Raw genomic sequence first — 22,902 nt, forward strand, 5'->3', positions numbered from 1 at the left:
TTTACAGCTATTTGTATTTTTTTAGGCTCAGACTACAGACATGCACATCTTTCTTCAAAAAAACAAACAAAAACCATCCCATCCCAAACAAATAAACCCCACATGAATAATTATGAAATATTTATAAAAGCCATTATAAAAGTCACATTTGTACATTGATAAACAGTCAGAATGGTATTCTGTGGCTTCAAGTACTGATATATTCATTTCAAAAAATGAAAAGTGGGAAAGCTCTGAGGTTCTGGTTCTATGACTAACAACCATAAAGAATTCCCTGCAGCTTTGTGTTATGTACTTCGGGGTTTGCTTTTGTAAGAATCTAGGGAAATGTGGGTCAAGAAGGTTCTGCCTGGGCCATGCATGTCAACAGATATTGCTGGTCAAAATCTATAAATCTGCGAACATTCCACTGATAATGCCTTCTGTAAGTAAGATCCAATCTACTAATCTCTAAGTATAGTTATAAAAGCTTACTAACTCATCTTTAGACCCCTGTTATTAAGACATTTCCATCTACAGCTGTCACTTTTAATACAAAGTTAGTAATTGAAAGATTCTTAACTATTAAAAATAGTTGGAATCACCACCTTGCCATGGGATTTGTCTGTTTGTGAAAGAGACAACAAACAAGCAATTTAGAGATGACAAACCGAGTGAGACATGCAAAAGGAAAAAAATCATGCAAATATATATTTAAAGGGCACTCGTGATTCCTGCAAGTACACTTTTGTTAGTGCAGATTTAAATAAATAATTTATTATGCATATGTAGAGAGCCTATTAATAGTTGTACTGGGAAATACGTGACATTGCTTCCATATAGGCATATAAAGATTTTTTTTTTTTTTAAAGAATAATCAATAGCAATTAGCAACTCGTATAAGGCTTCGCATCAAATCACAAAGAAAACCAACAACCACACGTTGAATGGTGCATGTTGAGAAACAACTGAAACTGAAAATAGATGCGTAATAGGAATTGTTACATAATATGTCGGTGTTTAAATGAGTACGTCCAAATTAGATTACTAACTCTGATTTCCCTGTTTGCTCTAAGAGATAAAAACTTAGGGATGTAAAATAAACAAACAAAAAAAAGAGCTTGAAGATTAGCATACCACTATTTAGCCTTTACGAACCCAAATCAAAACTGTTTGCAAATACGAAAACTGCATTTTTAAGTCATGACCATTTACACTTGCTCTGCAAGAATCCTAGATATAAACTTATCATCTTACCACATTCAAAGCATGATATCCCACTTTTCAAAGCTCACAGGCAGAAAGGTAAATGCAAGACAAAACAAAAAACCTTTTTTCCATAATAGCACCTAAAGTATGCTAAGAATATGCCAAGAACGTGCACTTCTCAAACAGAACAATGTAATTAAAATATAAATAATTCAGAAATATTCTAGACTAGGGTTTCCCAAAGTGACTCGAGTTAATTGTTTATCTATCGAACAATAAGATATTTTGTTACAGGGCAGGTTTTTAATCCCTCCTTGGCCCAACATCCCACCTGTTAAAAGGAGGTTATGCTCTTCAGTGAAGAGGTTTATGCAGCCCCTGTTCCAGATGCTTAGTGTCTCCAACAAGTCTTCAATTCAATATTCACATTCAGTAGTAATTTACGTTCCAGATCTCTAGTACCTAAAGTAAAGTTTTCCTCAGTTTGAGCAGTCTCAGCACACCTTCTGTTCCTAGACTTGGAGTTTCAGGACACAGAAGCTTTAGCCTGCTTCTGAGACAGCAGCAGCACGGATGCTGACACAGGTAGCAGGTAACGTCCTCTGCGCATTTGAGCTGACCCCATAGCACCAACTTTCAACATGCTTTATGAACAGAGGCTATCTATTTCAATGTTGTTACAAAATTTTATAAGGAACTAAGTATTTATACATACACATATATAATATTGCTTATCTCTCTGTATACATATCCACAGACACCACCACCACATGGCTGCCAGTGCCTCGGGATGCAGTGTTTTATGCCAAGTCCAACAAGCCTGCTATGCTACAAGACCATCAACTTTTTAGAGCTACTACAAGAAAACCCCAAGCAAAGCCATGGATGATACTGTCTCGTCATCCTGAGCTAATAGCACTTCTGAACTGAAAGCATCCTGTCACCTACTTATCTAGACATCTCACTGGGCACAAAGGTCACTGGGAAGCAAACAGGCTTCAGAGGAGGAAAGCACGGACTCAGCAACACCATGAACAGAGCAAGAGGGTGTTCTGCAAGTAAAGTCACTCAGCTGCTGCTCTGACATGTTTTGCTGCTGAGGTGCAACGAGGGCTGGAGACAGGACCTTGTGCCAGAGGGATGAGCACCCTCAGCAGTGCTCCATCTCAAAATGGAGCTGATGCCAAGATGGACACCACTGGGCAGAACGTCTCAGAGTTGAGAAAGAGCAGTAATTTTTTTTTCCTTTGAGAGAGGCATCTGCCCAACCCCCCAGGTGAAAACTCTACTAAACTGAGAAATTACTTAAAACACAAGATATTCCAGTTTTATTTGATGGTACCTGAGTTAACCTGTTACAAAAGCCTCCTGTTAGAGTTTTTTTTTTTTTTTTTTTTTTTTTTTTTTAAGAAAAATTATTTCTCCCAATGTGGATAAACTCCCTCCCAGCTGAGCCTCACATCTTTCAGAAGACAGCTGTTCTGCGCTCTCCGCCTGAAAATTCACTAATTGGAAAGAAAGATCAGCTGGAGGTGGGAACCAGTTCCTTTCCTTTGCACTGTTCAAGCAGGCAGGGGTGCAAAGACAGAAAAAAAAAGTCATTCACATTTTCTACACCAAGAAGCCGTCAACGTTTTTTGTACGGCTACTTCCTTTACTCTCCCTCCCAGAATCACTTAACGTGAAACATCAGAGCATTTCCTATCTTAAGAAGCAAGTAATGAATAAACCACTCCTGCTGGCCTATCAAGGTTAGATTTTTAAAGCAGTGGGACCTGCTCTAAGACAAAAGAATGGGCAGCCAGTTTTTGATGCTCAGTTTCCTTTCTGGACTTCTGGTCATTCCCTGACTGCTGGTTAGAAGGGAGCAGCCATTCCCCCCTGTGTGGTCCCAGGAGCGCACCCCTGACAGCACGGCATCCTTCCCCCCGGTGCTGCACCACCTGCCCAGGACCACTGCTTTGCGCCAGCAGCAGGAAGGGCAGCCGGCGCTCCGTGCTGCTCCCAACAACCTGCTCCCGTGCTGCTGCAGGGGACGCAGTTACAGGCAGCGAGGCATACTTCGCAGTGGGAAAATACATGCGTAAGAGCCAGACTGGAGATTTCTGAAATATTTCGGCGTGTAATGAAACTGAAGCTATGTTTAATGCAATAAACTATCAAGAACCACAAATTAGATATTAGTGCTTCAAAAAGAGGAAGTGTGTGTGAGAGAAACAGACGAGGAAACCACATATGTAGCTGTCCTATTGCAATGGTCTAACGACTCAACCTCACTTTGATTGCTGGCTCAAAGACCAGCTACTTGCACAGACAAATGCTAGACGTCAGCTTTCTGTACTCCTGGGAAATGTTTTAAGTATAGCTGCTGAAAATACTGGGTAGTGGTCTGGGCATGTCTTCTACTAATACACAAAGTCTGTTCTGGCTGATGCAGTGAGAGACACCAGCAACGTTGTTTATGAAAATCCATCACGTCCCTGCACATTTCCTCAGGTCAACTCTGCACCAAGTAACAGATGAGGCAAGTGCCTTGACAAACTGAATTTGTCTCAATGATGGAACTTGATACTGCTGAACAGAAGAAATTACCGTGAAGGTGAATATATGCAACTGAAACGGATTGTCTGATAAACTGAACGACTTCCAATTTAAAAGGAGATCCTCAAATTGTACAACTTAGGAAGAAATAACCCTAAAATCCTGGACATTAATAACTGCCCAAGACTTGCTTCTAACAGCACCGTACAGTGGCACTGGGTGATCCAGTGTTCACTTGAGAGAATATCGGACAGGGTAAGAATTCAGGTTGCTGAGTTCTGGCAGGAATTCTTACAGAAACTTAAGCAGAGCCTTAAACTACAGCATGCTTAACACCTGCTGGGTACTTATGCACAATATTATTTACACTTCACGTTGACTTGCTACTAACATGCACTCAGTCTGCCTTCAGGAAAAAAAAGCCATGTCAGAACTCACAGTAAAACTGAGTACATTTTTCCTAAAAGTATTACCATTCATTTCTATATACCTTTGAATTATAGGTACCATTTTCTTGTCTATTACAGTCTGTTGAAAGAATAAGAAATCCTGTTTGACAAGTACAGTCAAAAATGTTTGGTTGTTTAATGCAAGCATATTCATTTCAAGTAGACAAAGATGAAAATAATCTCATGTATAATTTAAAGTTACCATAATCCAGGAAGACTAAATGTTTATTCATTTTTCATTTCATTTTGAGGAGCTGAAAATACAGATTTGGAACTATTAGGTCTCTTAGCACAATTTTCTGAATAATCTTTTTTTTGGGGGTGGGGTTGGAATTGTTTTTCTGAACCAACTGCCAAAGGTCCCTGAAGCCCTCCAAGAGTAGTTTCTGAAACTACAGTAGTCTTTGATTTTAAGAACAATGTTAATCAATTGCAAACCTTGTCCTCCCTCCCTCCTCCCCCCGAAGTCATTCAGAAAACCAGATGTGACGGCTTGTGTGGATTACTGGAACTACATGGACTATTTCCTCCTGCCCAGAAGCAAATGTGATTGTGGTCAAGATCTCAGCACTCACCCAACGTCAAGAACAAAAAAACTTTGAAGGCTTAATAGATTTTGGCATTAGTTTGCTGTGCTAATATGTCGCAAATCAGGATTTAAATTTAATCCAAGTCACAGCTCTCTTCTTTGTAACAAGAGGCTGCTTAAGGTACAAATAACTGCAGTGCATTGCATTACACATGGATAAATTCAAGTAGGACACTCATTAAATGGGGTTCAATTCTTTGGTGCATTCAGCAAGGGCCTGGCTGCACCTATCAGAGATGCAATATGTATGAAATCTGTTTGTTCAAATAGGGATGTTCAACCTACAGCCCTTGATCAGTGGGGTCCTGTCTGCCCCTCTCCCATGTTGCCCCCATGAACATCCAGTAGGGAAGCGTGGCAGCAGCAGGGCTGCAGCCAACAGCCTCATCTTGCACCGACAGTCCTGCCTCAGCCCCAGCATCACACCCAAACAGGTATTAGAATTCCCTATGTTGTTGTTCACCATGTGAACACTACACTGGGAGGACAAAATACAACTGCTGGTGTTCCCAAAGCTACTTTCTCAAGTGGTATTTTTTCCTCCCCTTCTATGTCTAAAAAAACCTTCCAAAACAAAAGCAAAACTAAACACTCAGCAATTGTTTGTGCAGGGTTCCTCACCACCACCTAGGCTTCCAGCCACACGCGATGCCCAACTAGGCCAAAGCTTACTGACTCAAGAAGTACACTTCCTAAAAGGTTCGCCTGCAGAGCTGGAAGTTGTGCCAGCGCCATGCCAACGGCAATCACAGCAAGCAGCAGAAGAGAGCTTCCTTTCTGTGGCAGGGGAAGGAAGTGTTTTAAGAAACATTGCCTTCAGCTGCTTCTCACTGCAGCAGCTCCCGGAGGCTTTACACTAGAAGGACCTGCAAGAAGGCTTGCAAAGAAAGGACATTAAAAGAACCACCCCCAGCTTCCTTCCTCACAATAATGAGGACTTGACAAAGGCTCTGGCACACCACGAACACTGAGCACCTGAATCTGAAATCAGCAGATGGCCACACTGTCCAAGAAACATGACTGTATATTCTGGCAACGGGCAAGGTGCAGATACTGCAGCAGCTTCCCAAATTCTGTCTGTAACTTGCAGCTCCCAACAAAGAAGTGCCAGCGGAGCACAGCAGAGTGGAACCGAACCTTACCGAGCCTACTGTCAGATGGAGGGCAGAAACAGCACAAACTTTGGATACAATGAATACAGCCTGCTGTCACAGCTTTCATTACGTGTGTCCAGGGACAAGGTCATGTTCTGAAATTAAGCCTGTACTAATGTCGTTCCTCTATTCTGTTATGGGACCTTGCTGTCTTAATTTTAATTTAGCTCCTCAGTTTTAGGTGCATGTGAAACACTGATGGTATCAGGGGTGCTACTGTAACTGAGTCAGCATAACAAGACAAAGAAGCTGAACACATTCAGAGGAAAATTACATTTAGCATAATTAATATGGTTTCAAACAGACCACACGCAGTACTAGAAGCTCTATTAAATGCCAAAATATAAACTAGATCTTTCAAGATAAAGGGAAAATGACTTTCTGAACTGTTAATGCCATATTGTATGCTGGAAGTATCTCCAATAATGATGTATCATAGAATTGTGCCCAGGAGACCGAAGTAATTCCCCCTCAAATGCAGCCTCGCACAGATGCATTCAGTAAAAACACTGAAATAATGATTTTTCATCTAATTCCTGTAACATTATAATAGCATGTATTGATAATTCAATAAATGCACAGTCTGGTTTAAGAGATGAGGAAAAACAGGTGGATTAAATGACAGTTTGATAAATGAAAGAGAAGCAAGTTCAAAGAAGCACATGCATTTTAAGACGAAAAGAAGTCCCTTAGTCACAGATTCTGAACTACAGCTAGATATTTAGCATACTGGACTGGGAAGCAAAATGGGCTTACATGCATGTCATATCACCTATAGACAACAAATGAATTCCATGCACAAACTTGATCTTGCATTTACCAAATTTAAACTGAAAAATATAATCTTCTTTTCTGACAGAATATGGTAAAAATATCTTAATTTCTATTTCACAAATAAAGTGAAGACTGGTAAATGGCAAAGAAATCAGTATCTCTGTGTGTGACAGAGAGGCTAGTTTGAAAAGATATTTTTTTCATTTTAAAACTAATAGTAAAAGTAAGCACTGAAAGAGGGTTACTTTTTTTAAAAAAAAAACACTCAGATAAACAGGGATTCATTGCTTTCTTCATGGGATCATCTGTAATTTTCTCTATCATGTATATATATATATATATATATATATAAACATCTTCATCCTAATGACCTGGAATTTATTGAATATATACAATATGGACTTCTAAAATACATTTGCCTCTAAGTACATGTAATACAGGAGATAGTAACCTGTCCACAGAAGACAACCACTCTCCCCATTCCCCAAACAAGCAGTAACTATAGTCAAGTATCTGTTGAAGTAGGTGTTGAAATAAACACCTAGGATAAAGCATTCCTGCTGCTACAGAAAGTTAGCATAATTGTTTTACTTTACCCCAATATAAATACTCTTATTGATGTTTCATAGAAAATATTTATCTAATTTTGTCTAACATTCAGAGCAGAGTAACATTATATATAGGTCAAGATGTTAAGAAAAAATAGTAATACTATATAATACAAGCTACAGGATATATTTTACTTGGTGGAAGAGATTTTGAAAGGTAAAAAGGTCAGTTAATAGACTTGAGTCATAATCATGCCTTATGACTTTGGTAACTCCTCCTCAAATACAATGTACGCTGTACAAAGGTTATACACTCGGGCACGCATCCAAAGCATATACTCACCTTAAGGCAAAGTTACCATTGCAACCACCCATTTTTGGCGGCTGTAATGTTAGCACTAAGATAAACACGTATGCTTAAATTTCTACTTGTGAAGTTTCAATCACTGAGCAGAAATATCAAAATAGCACAGTATAAAAGCCAAAAAAAAAATAACAATAATAAATCAACCCCCCCAGTTATTAGTACTTAATGACAAGCAGGCCTAGTCCCACTTGTAAGGTGGTTTTCTTGTATTATGGTAAAAATGAATTAAATAATTGTAGCTATTATTTAATTAAAATGTATTATTAGCTAGCTAAGATAATTCAGCAGATTGACCATTCTGTCCATCCACAAATCACAGTATCAGCTGTTACCATGTCTTGTAAGATGCAGTACATAAAAGTGTTCCACGTTCCAACTAAACTGCTGGAGAAGAATGCTATCATGCCTTACTACAAACACAAGTCAGTACAATTTGGGACGTCTCTGTACTTTCAGTGCAGGTTAAAAATTTTGTCACTGAAATGATATAAAAGAAATCCTCAGCTACTAAACAGGAATTTCTCAGTAACACATACAAACGTCAGGACACTGGTAACTCTGACTGGAAAAAAAAAATATCTTTGTTTCTGGCAATTCTAGCTTCCAGCACAGACAACTGATAGGTTAGTCCATTTAACTTCTCTATATTTTAGCAGAGCTATTTTTAGCGATTGCAAAACTAATGGAAGAGCTGAGAGCCTACATTCCACTCTAATTGAGCCATCATGTTTAGCGGCCAACTATTTTGTACATTATAAATGCAGCAATACATATCAGAGATAATACTAACATCTGTTTTAGGAGGCAACAAGCCAGGTGGCTATATACAAGATCTTGGTGAAGGGACCAGATTTTTTTGCTTTCTAGGACTGTTTAGCAGTGCTTTCACCACAGCTTGTGGGCTCCTCATCTTGGTAGCTGAATCTCTTTTTTCTTATTTTGAAACAGGAATGGCATGTATACTTTGATTTGTACCAAGGACCAATGCTGTAGGATTACAAACTCTTTCACAGTAGTTTTAGTTATTATCTCTGAAGTTAGTTAAGAGAAAGCTCACATCCTCCACTCCAACCAGCTGAAAAAGCTGCTGCTGTTAATCCCCAGCAGTAAAAGATGGAAAAGCCTCCTTAAATCCTTTCCTCATCTTTTCAGGTGGCCAGTGGGAAAACAAACAAACAAACAAAACCCCCAACACACACAAACCAAAACCTCTCACATTTCGGTATCAGGGTAAGTATTGTTGCCACACCCAAAATTCCATTTCCAGAGATGCAGGCATCTCATTCCATGCCTTTCCAGTAAAAGTTTATGGATGAACAGTGAGTTATTTATAGAAGCATTACTTCACATCCCCATTTGTCTGAGACTTCTACAGAGCATCACTGATGTATGCTGTGATACATTTGAATAGTGTTTTTGCAATCCTTCTTTCTCTGACCTTTGAAACATGGTATGAAATTTCTCACTAGCTCCCAATGTCCAGTTTGTATTTAAGAATTCCCTAGGTATTATGGAAGTCCCAAAGAACCGGAAACTTCTTGTAACCTACAATACAAGCAAGAAGAAAATTTTTTGACAATTGCTTCGTATGCAAAAGCTGTGAGAAAGAGGCAGGTGATTTCACTTACTGATTACGTGGACTACACAAAGTCTTAATACATTTACATTTCAAAATACAAATCTGCTTATGGGTTTTGTTTTTAAAGCTTTCTACATTTTCTGTAGTTTTTAGGAGCCCCGATCCCCCTCCTGACCTACAGCACAGTGATCCAAATCATCTCTCAAACAAGCTGTTCTCCACTTTGCATATACACTTGTGTAGGGCTCTTCCAGCAGCTCTTGTTACCAAGTCTCAATATCAGCTAAAATGAAAATGGGAAGTATCAGTTTCCAAATAACCAATTCACCAATGAGACCTCTAACGTAGCGTTATAAAACAGCATAAAACAACAGCTTTTACGTGCATCATGTATACATGTGACCATAAAAGTAGATCTTCCTGGGTATGCTATAAAGCTAAGTTTAAGTAATGATGGCAAAAAAAATAATAAATCACCTTACACCTGCATTAAACTTGGGGAATTATATATTGTTTTTACACCGTTTAGTATTCAGAAAGCCCACAATGAGGTATACTTGCTTGTGACTTCAACACACTTCCTTTTTCAGACTGGATGCTAACATACATACATTTTTGTGTGCTTTCCAGTATCAATCATATTCAAGACTCCATTCATATGATATTTAACCTCTTCTCACCCTAAATTCATCTCTTTTTAAATATTCAAGCCTCATCCTATTTCACACTTAAAAAAAAAAAATATATTCTAGGCATATTTCTTGCCAATATTTCGGTCTAACAGATTTTGACATGCTCATAACTTTTTAAGGATTTCCACTTCGTTCCAGTTCAGAAGCATTTTAGTTAGCATTCCGAGAAAACCTTCAGTTAGCAATCCAAACTGTAGCATGTAGGGGAATATTATGCTTATTAACAACCAGAAGCTACAAAGACTACTCTAGATATGACATTCAGCAAAACCTTCAAGAAGTCCTTCAAGCTAAAGAAGGAAATCTATTTATGGTTGAAGTTTAACCTGCTGCATTCCCCTGAGTATCTACTGTGCATTTCCCTATAATGAGCTATCTAATTTGAAGCATGCCTTCGTTAGCAGACAGAAATATACAAACTAACTTTTGACTGAAATACCATCAGGAAGATGACTTCTACTCGATCAGAGCAACATATTCTGACTCAACACATGGTTTCAGGAGGCTGCATCTCCCTGCTGTATTCGAAAGAAGGGGGACCATGGGCGTGCACCGAGGCTCTCTCAAGCATTCTAATAAAGATGTCAAAATGCTAAGACACAAGAGAAACATAAAGATCAGTCCCAATGATAATAATAAAAAAATATGACAATAGATGTTGGTCTTAATCTGTCTATATCATCATCTAAAATAACATATGCTATTTAGCTCACACTGTCACTCTCTTAAGTGTACATTTTTCTGACCTCTCTGAACATTACTGGTTTCTTTTTCACACCGTTCCCACTGCTTTACCTAGACAGTATGCAATAAACAGATGTTAAATAAATATTCTGGGGGTACAGCTAGTGCTTGAGCGCACAGGTTCTCCCCATTTCCTGAGTGTGCCAGAACCACACCAGCCCACTCCTTCTGCCCTTGCTCCCTTAAGACTGGCAATCGTCCCCATCATATCAGTACATGCCACTGATAGGCTTCTTGCTGCTCTAACTCAGATTTGCAGGAACCTCCAGTACACATACTTGACTATGTACTAAGCTTCAAGTATATTCATTGCAATAAAGAAACACTTAAATACTTTGGGACAGTAGACAGCTTAATTTATAACAATGGAAAAACTCATAAAAGTAATTAGAACATCTGACGTTTTCAACATATATGGTTAGCAAAGTGCAAGACAAATTAGAGACGGAAATTTGCAGATAATACTATGTGCTAGATGCCAGTAGTTCAGTTTAAAGTGTACTTATTTGAACAACTGCATAAACTTTAAACTGACAGTAAATTACTTCAAGTAAATGCAACAGACAGGAAGGCAGGCAAATGCTGAAGAAATGAAAATCTTACTTTCAAATCCATAAGCAGTATTATCTACTACAGAAAGGAAAGAGTTACAAAAATGGGAGGCCACTTACAGCACTTGCATCTCCCTTGCCTTTCTTTCATACCCAAGGTCATCTGGTTCAAGACTCAAATTGGAGTTAAAGAAACCAATTCCCATGTGTGTGGCAGCTGCTGCCCTGCCTATGTCACTGCGTTACTCCCATCAAGAAGAAACTCTTCAGAAAGAGCACTTTAATATTAGTGCTGGCTGTTAGCCTGCAAAATAGAAGATGATACTGAATGCTACTTTGCAGCAGACCCACATTCTTTTTCCTTTTACACTTACATTTCTAAGGATTTTTTAAAAATATTTGTTAAAGTAGTTTAATTAAAGCTTGATAACACATTCCCTCTTTTGTACAGGATTCCAGTGTAGGTGAACATCAGTTTTGAAGGAATCTAGGCTAACTATCAAATTTGTTGTAACATACTGTAAAATGCAGAAACAAAGACAGAATTCAGGAAAGGAGTTTGCCCCCTAAAACAAAAATTAGCTTTTGTTGAATGGCATGCACTTTGTCACAGATACTCATTTTATATGAAAAGTGCACATACAAAATGAAAAGGAAAAAAGCCAGATTTAGATAGTAGTTTGTGAAGCTGTTTAAATATTAGTTAGTTTGTGGGATCATATTTGAACTAACTTGATAAAGACAAAGAATTAAAATTGATTAAATTTTTCTCCCAACTGATAAATAGTTGGAGTCTGGCTAACTGGTATAAGTTAGGAAGTAGAGAACAAGAATAAAAAAAAAAAACAACTATACTAACATTACATTACTTTGAAATTTAAAATGTTCCTTTAACAAAGTTTCATGTTTCCATTTCTTCAAGAGAAAATCATTAAATAATGGGTTAAGTTTCAAGAACAAAATTTAAATAATCTTCCTGAGGTTCTCTAATTATACAGATAATTAGAATTTGCAAATGATAACTTTCAACATCCAGTCATTCTCAGCCTAAAACACCAGCTTCATATGAGCTTATTTATAAGCAATAAACAAAGTCAAATATCGAAGAAAACATGCTTCCATTAAAGGAGATTGCCGAGTCCTAAATGGGCAGCAGTTCAAGAATGCTACACTAGTAGTCAGGCATGTACGATTTACAGTACTTTTACTTTTCTACTGCTGCCACTAAGTTTAGAACATGCCCTACAAAAAGGCCTTGCTGATTTTAAAGTGCTCTGCAGATCTGTAGTACACTTATTTTAGTACTTTCAATACAGGCCTTTGAGACCTTGCCTTCAGCCCGACCGTCTTCCATAACCTTTTGCTAGGAGCTAGCGTACCGTGTTCTCCCCCCACGCCATCACGCCCAGGCAGTTACTCATGTACTCCGAATGGGCTGTCAGTAGGATACCTCATCACTAATGCAGAGAACTGATGTACTTTTGTCTTTTGTATTTAAAAGAAGCTGACACTTCTTTGTCATCATTTCTCTTCTAAGTGTAGCCTACGCAATGCAAGAATTAGGGAAGAAACAGTCCTGTCATGTCACGTGCAGGCTTATCTGTGCAGGGAACATTCTCCTACAATGCATTCTACTTCATTGTTTTGCAAAGTTTTACCACAAAAATAAACATATGAAGTTGAAAAGCAATGGATGGCTTTACACACCATGCTTGTTAAAAAAAAAAAAAAAAAAAAAAAGGAAAAAGGAAAAAAAAAAAGCCAGGCCACAAAGTTTAAGTTCTCAGTTTGGGAGGCTTCTGATTTGTGTTACTTAAGAATCCAAGTGATAATATGCAGCACAATGATGAAAGAGCAATTTCAATCACACACCTAATAATCTGATGTGAACAGTTTGAGTCATAGATCTACCATAACCGGGGCTATGCTTTGCTTACATAGAAAGATAAATAATAAAGGTGGGCAGGAGAACAGAACTAAGCAATTTTTCTTCTGCTTTATTTTTGGACTGGCAGCAAGTTTCTTGCCCACATTACACAGATAAGCCAGTTGCTAGTAGAGCACTTTAGAAGATTTGAAAAACCAAAATCTCTCCGTGTTTGTTCTGAAGATACTGCTCACCCCAACAGCACAGCTCAAAAAAAAATCATGTCCTAAATTCTAATGGCACTGCTGAGTTATGACAAAAACAAACAAACAAACTGAGTTTGCCAATGTGTACAAGGCAGAGAAGAAAGAACTGATAATTTTACAAGTGAATTTGACACCGTAAGAACTTGAAAAACATTTATTTTGCTACCTCAAATTTGTTATTTCTGTACCATATATTCAGGCCTTCCCCCCCTAAATTTGACTACACCTCTGATGCACAGCATCAGTCTTATACTCAGGATTTCAAAGTCCTCTAAGGCTGTTGTAATTGATGCTCGTATGACCGTTCAGAGGTATTGTTATTGCAATCATTTTTTTCTCCTACTAAATATTCAAATGCCTCACAGTTATTGAGCTATTTAATAACAAACACATCCATACCTAACTGTAACACATGCTTCACTTTCTTTATGGATAAGTAATGTTATTTATTTGCAGAGTAACTTTTCTTCACTCCAAAATTTGATCCCAACTGTTTTAATTGTATACTTGCTTTTTGTTTCACTTAGTTACAGAAATAACAAAAGAAGTCATGATTTTTCAAAACTACTCTTTGCCCTGGGCATGTAAAAGCTTTAACATGAACTACTGAAGGCCAGGAAATAAAGTCGTGGTAATATCCCCACATACACCTAGCATACTGCTACAAAACCTTAACACTGTTCTCAGCCTTTGACATCAAGCTAGCTGAAACTACACCTTCCATCCATGCATGATGCACAAATCAATCCTATTTTCAAGGCTCTCTCAGACAAAGAGGTTCTTACACTCCCATGCAGCATACCACGAGACCTTCTGCTTGAAGAATGTGAAGCTAGAAAAGAATTGCCACTGACAGGGCACGGATGTTCATTATCTGCCTATCCATCTGCAGGAGAATTGGACTGTCTTCATAGTGCCTAGCAAAAGCCACATACACAGAGTAAACCTGTCTGCACCAGGCCTGTAACCTGATAAACATTTTACTGCATAAACCAGCATTGCTGGGAAGAAAAAAAAAAAAAAAAAAAGAAAAACACACCAAAAAAAGCACACAACAGAAACCCAACACTTAAGAACCAGCAGTCCTAACCTCTCCTAGAGGCTTGTTCCTGCCCCTGACAAACACCAGTGCAAACCTTTATAGGGCCACATAGTGGATTGGACTGTGAAACCGATCTGGCTGAAAACCAAGTTAGGAAAAACAAAACCAAACCACCAAATGAACACCAAATCAAAACCAACAACAAAATCTGTTCACTGTATAGCTGTTTGTGCAAATGCAAAGCAACACAGCATGGCACAGAACCGCTTTTAGCAGCAGCACCAGCTGACAAAGTCTGACGCGTTCTTTGAACAGCCTTAAGTCTGCATGGGCAAAACTTCCAGTTATAGCAGACAGTGAGGACAATGAACCAACTAGAACTTTTCCATCCTAAATTTATCACAGATTTGCCTTGTGTCTTAGCAATCTACAACAATAAAACAAACTGAATCGACCTTTTTACAGTTTTCAGATATCCGTATCTTTCAGTTCCTAAGTTCAAAAGCAAACTACAGTGCCAGTGACACACTAAACCATATCATTAACATTACTTCTTGCTTAATAAAGCTGTTTGTGTTTGGGACCTCAAAACAGAAACAAAGACAAAAACCTTTTTTCTGCTTCTTTCAGCCACCAACTCCCAATTTCTCCTCAAATTACTAGAAGTTCACATTTAAAAAAAAATATACATACATAAGTATATCGCACACTATGGGGATCTTTACATGCTCTGAGTATTAACTTTTAAAAGACATCAATAAAGCTCTTACATTCTGGGACCTGAACAAGATTTTCCATGTTTAACGCCCAGCACTAATTCAGAAAACTACTCCTGCTGTCTAGTGGACTTATAATCCACATAAGAAGTTCTCCTGTCTGACCTGATCTGCTTTTAAGTATTCCTGTCATGTTAACAGCATCATCCTTAAGATTTGTCCTGGAACTCAGTAAAAAGCTATTGCCTGGTTCCTCTCAACATATATATAAAAAAAACAGCCATTGGTTCTGATAATTTCATTATCAGGTTCTTCTGTTTAACACAATTTAAGTATCTCTGAGTCTTTGTACCATGCTGTAGGACTGCAGCCATTTGAAAACCCTCAGCAGAAAGCCTAGTTTGCTTCAGCACTCACTACCACTCATGACACTGCAGCCATGAAACAGATAGGCCTTCAATTCAAGCTCTCTGATCTGTATTTATGTAGAGAACGAAGGAGGAATTCTCTGTCATTTAAAACCCGACACGTCTCCAATGATGTAGGAAGGCTTACAGAAACCCACAAGAACTGGAGGCAGAAAAATCTAGCTAATTTACCCATGTCTGCGTTTCTTTTCTTTTAAAGAAGAAAAACAACACAGCCCAGTTTTCTGGATTTACTTAACAGGCCAGAGTACACACTTTCTGTGTCCTGCCACACACCAGCCTTTCTTTATAGCAAAACCCAGACAAACAACACCCCCAAACAAACAACCCTCCTCCACAATAACAACAAAAACACCCTGAACAGGGAAAGATTATTAATCTTCCGTAGCTCAGCCTTTTCCCAGTCATTTCTTATTTGGTACCTTCGGGTTATTTCTCCTTCTGATCAGGCTGCACTGCCATTCTCCACCGCCCACAACACATGCTCACATCTCTCACTCCTTGGAAGAGATTTCCAGTCCAACACCTATGAAGCCACTTCCCTCCAACACTCCTTCAAGCAATTCCTTGCTACAACATGTCCCCAAACGAATGGCTGAGATGCTCAGGCACTACCACCTGTATCAGCGCTTTCTTTTCCTCCCTGAATTTACATCACCCATTTTTTGCATGCTTTTTGTGTAACCTCTTTGAGGACAGACTCTTACTCGCTGTGTGTTAAGCAATGCCTAGATCCTGACCCAGAATGAGCTCCCAGACACCACAGTAACACAAATAACTGTCTATAATGGTGTAACAAAGGCCTTTAGTATAGAGACAGTTGTCCTAGCAGAATTACACTTATGCTCATGTTCCTGTTTTCTCCCTGGGCAGCCAGGAAGAGTCAAGTCAAAGAGTACCGTGACAAGAGCACAGTTTGCCATCACAGTGCACCCATGCCAGAAGTGCTCTGTGCGCCGCTGCAGCAGCACTCAGGAACCACGACCGAGGCAGCCATGTCTTTCACGCCCAGCACAGGAACCTGCATCTGTACCTAGCATCAACAAAGTAGACGTTGTGGCCACATTCTTAAACGCAATCAAACTACAACTACTTCAGGGTCCAACAAGTTAGCCACAGCAACTGATCACTTGCCCTCTCTGTGAAGGTAAGTGCCTAGCTGGAGCAGCTCGCTTAGCGCCTCTTCTGTCACCAGCAGCATCGCTCCCAGCACAGCTGATCCACACAGGGGAACAGAACTCCGCAGCTGCACGCTGTCCTGTTCAGATTAGTGTCCGCTCACCACAGAGCTCAGCCACATCCCCCATGCCAGCTGCCAGAAGTTGGGCTGGCAAAGTCAATGCCACAAAACTGCACTGGTCTGACACAGTCACAGGATTCCTGAAGGTTCTCGAAAGCATCCCAAAAAGCACTGCGAGAAAACCCTCAGAGCAGAACATTGCTTCATAGGATGCATGATGAGACTGCCATGCAAATAATTCAAAGCACTGGTGAACTGTCAAACGTAGTAAGCAACAAGGAACCGCAAAATGGCAGTAACAAGAAATGGCAGAGACTTGTGTCAGTCTGACAGAATTATATTGCTGCACTCCAAATAAACAAACTAATCAGATATAACATTACTGTAAGGACATGCCCAATGCATTTTGACTAATGGTGCTATTAGTTCCTGTTCCCATGTAGTACTTCTGAATTGTATCTCAAGACAGCAGAAGTTTTGGACCCTACAACATAAATCTCATTTCTGTTGTGGGGGAAAAGGAAACAAACAAAAAAAAACATATTACTAGCAAAAAAGTTATTTTCCTTACGGTAGGAACTGCAGACTTAGTTTTCAAAAAACTAAACAACAACAACAAAATAATACAGAAATACAAACCAACATACCAATAATTAAAGCTTGCTTCAAAATGTTATATAAATGCCTTGCTTGTGCTACACAGAAACTACTTCATGAGAGAAACTTCAGCTCAGTCTGTTCCTGAACTCATTTACTTACTAGATCCATGAAGGGAAATATTATACATACATATTTAAAATAAAAAAAAAAACTACCACCAACCAATTTGTACCGGTTGTACAAGTGATCCTGGAAAAAGCAAAAAAGAAAAAGCAGGCAGAGCCCCTTGTGCTGCATGTAACCCACCATAAGGCTTTATTCCTCTGAATCTAAGCAGAGGCCATGTAATGTCTGAGCCTCTAATTCGGCAAAGCACTGAGACAGTGAAGGAAGAGATTCCTAATCCCATTATTAAGCCCTTAAACCACCATTCCCCAATGTAAAGGACATGTTTATCTAGTTATTCTGCTACAGATTTTAGGTTACGTTATAATGAATGACCATTCAGCGTGTAAACTTTTCCAGCAGAGCTATTAAGCATACTGTAACTAAATCTACTTTTCTACTACCCGTCACTAATGATTTATTTTCAGTTAAAATAACAGATCAGGGTCCTAGAAAGACATCTGCTCTGACAAAGAAAATTAAGTCAAATGTATACAAGTCCACATCATACATAAACCTGTAACGTTAACAGGCAGACTGACAGGATTCAGATGTGGAAGGATTAAAAAAAAAGGCAACACAAAACAAAAACCAAACCAAAAGCCCTACCCATGCACCTACCTAAAGGTATTTTAAGGACTGTTTATGTTCCACTGAGGACAGGATGTATATTTTACTAATACAAGTTTTGAACAGAGTACTGTTTAAAGAGTAATATATATCCACAAATGGAAAAAAACTGAAGTGCTTCCCTAAATCCACCAGTTCTGGAAGCATTTGTAGGGAGCTGAGAAGTCCAAGCAGCTGTACACACATTTTCATGTCTAAACTGCTATAGAATGGTTTAGGATAATTTCACCTGAATGTGACATTTTCTTGTTCTGAAGAAACAAGAGTAATTCAAAATTATCTGAGGCTAATCTGTCGTAGCTGAACAGTATTTGAAGGTAGTCTTACTGCTGAATATCCAGCCTAATTACAATGTCTGTTCAAAACAAATTAATTAGGTTACTTGTACCTTTTTAAAGTGTCCTTAGGCACTTGACCACAGCTAATAATAAATACCCAGTACATTTTTATCTCTAAAAAAGCAAGCATCATTATCTCTATTCCAAAGATGGTGAAATTGAGACATGAGCAAGCAAAGTCATCTGCCTAATGTCACCTAGCAGAGACTAGAGCAACCTGGAAGGAAATGCAGGTCTTCAGTTACATCTTGTAGTTTAGTCCTACATGGCAAGGTACAAGTGTCTCATTTTGTGCACATTTCTACGTAAAACATAGCTGTGTACTCTGAAGCTCAACTGTCCAATTTATTTCAAATAGGCTAACAAAATACCAAGTATTTTTCAAACACATTCATTTTATGGATATTTTTGTCACAGATATGAAATAGAAAAATAAAAGCAAACAGTAAAAACTATACAGGATGTGCCATCCAAGCAAGTGTAAACTTCATTTTACCTTTATTTCAGTCATGGTATTGTTATCACTCCTTTAGACATAAAACAAGTTAGCAATGGCCCTTAAACACAACTGTTGTGACATTTATAGTTCAAAGAGCTCTGGCTATGGCATCATAGTGAGTGGATTAGATGACTAGGGCTTCCATTAAAACAAAATATCAACGAGGAAAAAATAAAATCCCTTTATTCTGACCAGTCCAGAAATAAAGACATTTTTGTAAGTGTCTTGTAACTTTAGAAATACCTGATTTTGACTGAGTTTTAAACATTCTTTCAAGCTTGACACATCAATTTGAAGCAAGTGAGGCTGTTACATGCATATTTGCTATATGGTGGAGCCCAAGTTCTCTATCTTAATCAACTATTTCATACAAAATCACATACTTGAAAAAAACAAACACAGGAATTGTTTTGGAAAATAAGTTTGAATTAATGAAAAAAATCTTATATCTTGTAACATCAAGAATAATAGTCTAAAAATGAAAACCTTTACATTTCTGTCTTGAAAAGAAGCAGTAGAGAACACCTAGAAGCACAGTCACTTACCTTACACAATAGATTCATTTGAATACCTTAAGTAATAACTTATATTACCCAGGCTATATCAACTCAGAATGCTGACAGCTATCATCACTTAACAAAAAGCACAATTTTTTGGAAATGGAAAACTGTGATTTTGAAAAAAAAAAAAAAAATAGCATTTTTCATTTAAAACTGTAAAAGTTTTATTTCATAGATGCCTTATTTTAAGGCATCTATATGTTAGTTAAAATTTTATTTTATGAGGAGAGTTGCCACTTCCGCTAGAAAGCCAAGAGTTAAAGGCTACGCAATTAACCTGCAAGCAAGCATTTGGGAGGCCAGTTTACCTGCTGGACAAAGTTCTAAAAGGATGCAAGCTCAGAGAACAGCAGAGTTTTGGAAGGGAAGACAACATCATCAATACAGGTTCTTACCCAAGCTCCTTCCCCCTCCTACAAAAGAACCTGTACTGGAGATAAAAATGAAGTAAAAAGGTAAGCTGGGTAAGCTGCCTTTATGTAAGCTCTCTGTCTTTGGTAATCAGGTAATTTTGCTGATGAAGCTACTAAACAAAACCATCTAAAGGGGTGTTTGTTTACTGCCAAGTTTATTTTGCACTATGTGTTTGGTAATTACTGAGGAAAAAGTGATACGTTTTGTGCCTTGAACAAACTTATGTCAAAATTTGCTTAGAAACAGGAGATACTTCCTACTGTCTGTGAAACGTGGAAGTGAGATATAGAAGAATGGAAAAAATGCCTTGCAGAAATAGCAGGACAGAAATGCTTTGTGGACATTTGCCAGCAGAGGTTTTTAAGGAACTGTTCCATCAGATATGGAGTATTTATATATATTTATATGTATATATATAAACCTGTCATTGTGAGAAGTGCAATCTATCTATTCAAGGCCCATTTAATTAAATGGAGTTCGCATTGAAACAAGTGCAAATACCACATTTTTTCTTCTCAGCAGGTAGTTATTTTGCCCTGTTGTTTTTCATATTTCCCCAAACCCACTTCTCATCCTGTCAGTAGTTGTGGAAGTTTACCAATCTTTATATCAGGGATTCCAACTGATTCACAAGAACCAAAACACTTCTATTAACTTCATCCAAACCTAACAGTAACTACTTACAGCACACTGGAGCTTTCAGGGCTATCATAACCAAATACATATGGAATACACGGTGTCAATAAGCAACATGACACGTTTATCACTGACTGACACTCACTTTTGATTCAAAGTCAGGATCAAGCCTGGGATTAACACTGTTTTTAGCTCATTCTCAGTAGGTCCTCAGAGTATTATCGAAACATCTAAACCACACATGGTTCATGATCTAGATCAACCCACTTATGTGAGGCTTTCAACTTGTACTGTAGCTATGCATTTTACAACTTCCTCCCCTTTCCACGTCAGATTGCGGTCGATATGCAAGTAAAAGTCCATTTTAAGTATCAACACTATTTATTTAAGTTAGCATCCTTTAGTTTGAGGAAGTTTCCTCCTGAAAAAAACATGAGTAAAATGGCATATTTCACACTGCACTATGGTTCTCCTTACTTTGGGAACATGCCACTGAAGTAACTTTTATACACAGGTATATGAAGAGCAATTTGTTTTGAAGAATTCACAAGGAATGTGATATTGTGATTTTTGTTAGTATATGCCACTGAAATCAAAACAATACCTTTAAAGTGTTTCTTCCTGATATGGAAGTTCCTCTAAAAAACACCTGAAGGTAACAGTTTACAAACTTAAGCCCTGCTGGTGGTTCCATGTTAATTTTGTAGCCTTTCTGTTTTGCTCAAAGACTACACTTACTGATACAAAAGTTACCACATGTAACACAACACAGGGTGCAACTAAAGGATTGCTCTCTTTTATTTTTTATCTACGCTCACTTTTATTTTTTAAATATGCATCATCAGTCAATCTTCCCAAAAAGATAAAAAACAACTCCCCAAACCCATAAACAAAAAACAAAACATAGCTAATTTCTGTTAGATAATCCTACCCCTCTTCAGTACTACTTACAGAACTTCTGCTTCCACTTAGCTTACCTGTAATGCTACCATAGTTACTTATTCACGCAGCTTACCACTTCAAACAGGTTTACCAGCTTATATATCATCGTATCAAGTTTGTATTAACATACTGATTCTTCCTAGACACTTACGAGCCACTGATTAAAGTTTAGCGTTTTAGATGGATTCTTAGCCTTCAGCCATCTCATGTGCTCCAATCTTAAGTGAAGCGCTACACCTCTATTGTGCCTTCTCTTCCTTTGTTACTCGAGCGCTGACATTTAAAACTACAGGAAAATTTCACAGTATTTATGAAATAAATTCCTCCTTTTTTAAGCACGCCGTTCTGATTTCCACCCGAACACTAAATTCAATGCTTTCCATTTATGGACTCGTTAGTTTGGCTAATTGTCCAACTAATATATTCAGGGAGGCATTCTTTCCCCGATTAACCATAAACTCGCACAGATTTTTTTTTTTTTTTTAAAAAGAACAAAACAAACAAAAAAACGGAAAAGGAGCTTTCTTTCAGACGAGGAAGCGGAAGAGCTGGCAGGTTGAGCTGACATTTACAGATAAGGGCACAGCAGCGAAGCTCCCAGGCGGTATCCGAGCCCGCAGCTGACAGGCGGAGCAGCGTGCCCGGGCAGCCCCCGAGTCCCCAGGCCTTTATTTATTTATCCCCCCAGCAGTGACAAACCCCTCGCCTTGTGTCGGACGCCGTTGGCGGGCCCGTTTTCTCCTGCTGCCGGGCTCTGAGCTCGAGGCCTGCACGGCGGCGGCGGGGCCCCGGGCTCGGAACTGCCCGGCGGGAGGCGGCCCCCTGCGGCCGGGGGGCGCTGCGGGCCGGGCCGAGCCGAGCCGAGCCGTGCCGGAGGGCCGGAGCAGCGGCGGGCAGACAAAAGCGGGTCGCGGCCGGCAGCGGGGTGGGGCCGTGACCGGGCGGCGGCGCCTCCGCTCCCGGGGGAGAGCGGCGGGAAGAGGCCCGGGGTGGGCGCGGGCTCCCCCCGCCTCCTTCCCTTCCCCTCCTTCCCCCCGGCCGGCTCCGGCCTCCCCCCCCAACCCCGACGGCTTTACCTGGAGCTCGGTGAAGAGGATCTCCCTCTCGGCCGCGTTGGACGCCATCGCGCTGGGGTTTGAAGTCCGCACCTGGCCGCTGCCGCCGCCGGCGGGGAGGGGAGCGAGGGAGGCGGGCCCGGGGCCGGCGCTAAGGGCGCATCGGGGGCGGGGGGAGCGCCCCGCGCTCAGGCAGCCAGGCGGGGGGGCGCGGGAGGGGCCGCCGCCGCCCCCTCAGCGCTCATGGGGGGCGCGCCGAGGCGCTGCGCTGCCCGCCGGGCCGCCCTGCGCTCCCCCGCCCTGCCGCGGCGCTCGGCCCTGGCGGCGC

The 22,902-nt window shown here is 39.7% G+C and overlaps 1 protein-coding gene across 3 annotated transcripts in view; it reads right to left on the reverse strand.

The window, feature by feature from the left end:
* PKN2 (protein kinase N2) overlaps positions 1–22,896 on the reverse strand; it is a 53,286-nt gene extending 30,390 nt beyond the window's left edge. The window contains exon 1 of one of the 3 annotated variants that reach the window (XM_035332663.1): positions 22,596–22,896. In XM_035332663.1, the coding sequence (XP_035188554.1) occupies positions 22,596–22,643 (48 nt within the window). In that variant the 5' untranslated portion in view covers positions 22,644–22,896. Of the gene's footprint in view, positions 1–19,835; positions 19,958–22,225; positions 22,247–22,595 lie in introns of those variants that run through there. The other 2 variants (XM_035332665.1, XM_035332664.1) reach the window with 2 other exon arrangements.
* Positions 22,897–22,902: the final 6 nt, after the last annotated feature.

Source organism: Oxyura jamaicensis, chromosome 8, assembly GCF_011077185.1.
Source record: "Oxyura jamaicensis isolate SHBP4307 breed ruddy duck chromosome 8, BPBGC_Ojam_1.0, whole genome shotgun sequence".
In the NCBI taxonomy this organism is placed as follows: domain Eukaryota; kingdom Metazoa; phylum Chordata; class Aves; order Anseriformes; family Anatidae; genus Oxyura; species Oxyura jamaicensis.